The sequence below is a fragment of the Camelina sativa genome, chromosome 19, assembly GCF_000633955.1.
Source record: "Camelina sativa cultivar DH55 chromosome 19, Cs, whole genome shotgun sequence".
NCBI classification, from domain to species: domain Eukaryota; kingdom Viridiplantae; phylum Streptophyta; class Magnoliopsida; order Brassicales; family Brassicaceae; genus Camelina; species Camelina sativa.
The window spans coordinates 362,362-366,059 of NC_025703.1; the positions used below are offsets into that span (position 1 = coordinate 362,362).

The 3,698-nt window shown below is 41.1% G+C and overlaps 1 protein-coding gene and 1 pseudogene across 1 annotated transcript; one reads left to right on the forward strand and one right to left on the reverse strand.

Annotated features, from left to right (window-relative positions):
* On the forward strand, positions 419-2,573 carry LOC104763774 (annotated as a pseudogene).
* LOC104763773 (protein LONGIFOLIA 2-like) lies at positions 1,910-3,692 on the reverse strand. Its single transcript, XM_010487151.1, has 3 exons — positions 3,169-3,692; positions 2,920-3,070; positions 1,910-2,758 (listed from the first exon to the last, which is right to left on the reverse strand). Exons 1-3 carry the CDS (start codon positions 3,628-3,630, stop codon positions 2,055-2,057), a joined length of 1,317 nt encoding a protein of 438 aa, XP_010485453.1. The 5' UTR covers positions 3,631-3,692; the 3' UTR covers positions 1,910-2,054.

Below are 3,698 nucleotides of genomic sequence, written 5' to 3' on the forward strand. Positions count from 1 at the left end.
AATTCGAATTTTAAAACTCGGATAATAAAAGATTAATTTCCTTATTACTACTTAGTTGATAAAAAAAGGCAATTAGAAGATTCTTTAAAAACAAAAAAAGGGTCTCTCTGGTTTCAGTTTGCTCTTTACTTAAAAAAAATCTCAAAACCTGCAAAGATCTCCCACTCGAGCTATCTCTGGTAAGCTCTCTACTTCTCCTTACTGGATTCGTTTACTCTCTTTCTCAAATTTGGTTTTGTTGCTCTCTTATGACGTGAATTCAAACCCGATTTACGTTCTAGGGTTTTGCTGAAATCTGAGTTTTTCTTAGTGACTGAATCATAATTTAATAGTCAATTTCCTTTGATTGGGTTTTCTGGGTTAGTTCAGAATTGATTCTGATGTTTTCTTCTCTCTTATTTTGTTGTACTTAGGTGCCAAAGGGAAGAACTTTGAGGGGAATGAATTGAGTTTTTGTTTTTGTCTTCTCTCAGAGGGATGCGTGTTGTGTTGTTTTTTCATTCAAGAAATGGTTATGTTGGGTGAAGTTGCAACGAAGTTTGAATATGAGCAATGGAGTTGGGGATGGTGGAGCTCAGCAAAGTGATTTACATTGTAATAGAAAGCTTTCCCGAGGCAATGATTTCGCTTTTGCCGTTGCCAGAATGGCTGTCGCTCAGATTTCCGAGAGTGTTGAGGTTAACTCGTATCAGGATTCTCAGTCAAGGGAAGGGTTGAGGTTTGCTTCTTTTCAAGAATCTGCTCTTGATACATTAACCGATGTTGCTGTTCAGTATCTCCTGAGTATTGGCAAAGCTGCTCATTTTTATGCCAACTTAGCTGGTAGAGTAGATATTAATTCTCTCGACATTGTTCAAGCATTAGAGGATTTGGGATCTGGTTTGGGTTTTCCTGATGTTTCAGATACTGATCATTGTCTTGCTGATTCCGGTGTTGTCAAGGATATTATTCGTTATACCAGAGAAGCTGAGGAGATCCCCTTTGTTTATTCTCTTCCCCGTTTCCCGTTCAGTAAAGAGAAAAGACCTGCTCCTAGTTTCTCTGAGGCTGGTGAAGAGCCTCCAGATGAACACATTCCTGTTTGGCTTCCTGCATTCCCCGATACTAAATTGTCTGATCGATCAGAAGAAACTAATGCAGGCACAATCGAACAAGATATCCCAAGTAAAGAAAACGGGTCATCTTTACCGAGTGTGCAACATTCTTTTGATGGTGATAGGTTAGAAATACTTAAATCTCCAAAGGATGTTCGGGACACAGCAGAAGTGGAAGGTAACCTGTTTTTAACCGCGCCTCTTCGATTTGTGGAGAAGGATGTGTCACCTCTGTTTCCTCCTTTGGAGCTTTCAAATCAAGTCGTTAGAATCAACCACGTTCTTGATAAGCATATGAGAAACAACCATCACATCCCGGTTCTAGAGGCATCTGCTCCCTCGGATGAAATCAACAACAAGAACGGGATAGATGTTTCTGAGGATGGAGGGAAGAGAGATGGTGCAAGAACACAGCGAAATTTGGTACGTTTCAAGATTGGGGCTACAAAAAGACCTACGTGCTTGGCAATAGATCGGAGCTTCCAGGAAGAGGGTTGGTTTCAAAATGGTGAAGACAATAGAAAGAAAAAGTCAGAAATCGAAGATAAGCGCGGAAGGATTGACTCGCAAATTGTCCACTCAGATGTAAAATAGGTATTATGTCATTTTAGAATTTGTAGACAAGATAGCTTTGCATCCTGAGTTTAGTGATTGTTTGCAACTGGAATACGTTACTTCTTAGGGTAAGAGATTTTTACTAATTCAAAATGATGGAGACATACAAGGTTGTTTGGCCTTTAAACTTTGCTGGTGACATGTTATTTTTGATAGCCCAATTAATATGCTCTTGGCACTTTTGTATATGCATATTATCCTTGAACTTAAAAAATACTGTTATACATTAATTAGACCTGTATATATATATATATGCTGGTTACAACAAACAAGTAGGAAGAGAACGGACCAAAGGTTCTTTCCTCTCTAAGATCCCTTCATTTACAATTCTAAGTGATAACCAAATTAGCAAAAGCAAACTTCATTAACTAAGTCTCTGAAAATCATTCTCTCAATATCTAACACAATCCCTGGAGTCTCTCCTTCAAACTCTTTCAAGTTCATGCCTTGAATTTGCAGGTCCTCCCATATGATGTCTTCCTCATCGTCCTCCAAGAGACACTTGGAGTTGTTTTGTTGTAACCTATCAATCTCTGAACACAGAGTCTGCAGAAGTTTTTCTTCTTTTGATATTTTCTCCATCTTTTTGAGTGGATTTGATGTTAAACGTGGTTTGGTACAGCCTTCTGCAGTGAATCTCTGAGCTAGAATCTCGTTCACGGTATCAAAGACCAGTTTTCTCCTGATTTTCTCTGTCGCGTTTGTCTGCTCGTGTCTGAATCCTCTGCCTCTATATTTGCTGTCCGGTAGAGTCACATTGCTGGCCTTATTCTGTTCCAGGATGAAGAACAGACCAGGATTGATCGGGAGGCGCGCTTGGTGCAGCTGAAAGCTTATCATGCTGTATTCGAGATCTCTTAGAAGCCCTGACGCCAACAATATCTCCAAGATGTACTCGTTGTCGCCGCTTTTGAAGTCTGTACCGTCTTCAGGGAAGCATTCGAGAAGATCAGAACCTGGCTGTGTTGTGCCCTGAAAAAGTATGGATCTGCAGAAGCTGGTAGGCTTGTTTATCCACTCAGATTCTTCAGAACGTGAAGCATCCTCCTCTGTGGCAAAAGAACCAAAAAAACGGTGAGAACTTTACACAAACCAAAACTTTGTGAATCCATGTAGGTAATTAGCATCGATGTACTAATGTACATGTAATTGCTACTATATAGGAAGGAGTCACTAATCAGTCTGAGATAGTTCTATTTCAGTGTCTTACCTTTAAAACTAAGGGATATCTTCCTCACAGGGGACGGTGAATCCTCTTCGTCGAAGGCTGCATCAAGAACTGAGACAGGGCTCGGTTGTTCAATTGTAACTTTTAGAGGTTTTAGGGACGGTCTGTCTTGTTTGATTCCAAAGTCCGAACTCTGCATTGGTAAACAGAAGATATTTAGTTAAATGAGTACTACTGAATTAACTTGAGAAGTGAAGATTTGTGTGAGAGAGAAAGAGATCTATTATATACCCTTTGTCTTGGGGTGTGCTGCTCTGGCAAGTCACAGTTTCTCTCCAACCTATGTCTGCTTGTAACCTCGATGTCAGCATTCGACCCCAAGCTTATGTTGCTGTCAGATCTTAGACTCCTCAAGTCACTGCTTGCATCACTTAAATGGTCATCAGGTTGCTGAAGAGTACTGCGAGGCTTTAATCCCTGTTTTCTTCTCGGGGAGGCTACCTCTGTCTGTTGCCTTCCGATTTGCTTTTTGCGTGACTCTGATTTTGGAGTTGTGGGTCGAGACTGCTTCTCGAACCCGAGCTTCTTTGGCTGTGTTCTTGGGCTGACACTGTTCTGTTGGCTCCTACCTGACTTGGTCATGGAACAAGAATCCGCAGCCAAAACTGGCCTCGACCGTAATGTTTTTGGGCTATTGCTCTTCGTGGAATCGAGTTGCCCCTTGTAAAGGCCTGGCCTTGGGGTTAAATCCATCGCGTTCTGCTTCCCCGAGGTGACTTTTCGGGTTTGTTTAGAGTTTCCAACCTTGACATTTGGTAAAC

Bases quoted from the DNA above. Each gene is read 5' to 3' on its own strand.
- LOC104763773 (XM_010487151.1), bottom strand. From the start codon at position 3,630: ATGGATTTAACCCCAAGGCCAGGCCTTTACAAGGGGCAACTCGATTCC. The intron at 3,071-3,168 runs GTATATAATAGA...TTACCAATGCAG, and splicing joins AGCACACCCCAAGACAAAGG to AGTTCGGACTTTGGAATCAA. The intron at 2,759-2,919 runs GTAAGACACTGA...CTTTTGCCACAG, and splicing joins GATATCCCTTAGTTTTAAAG to AGGAGGATGCTTCACGTTCT.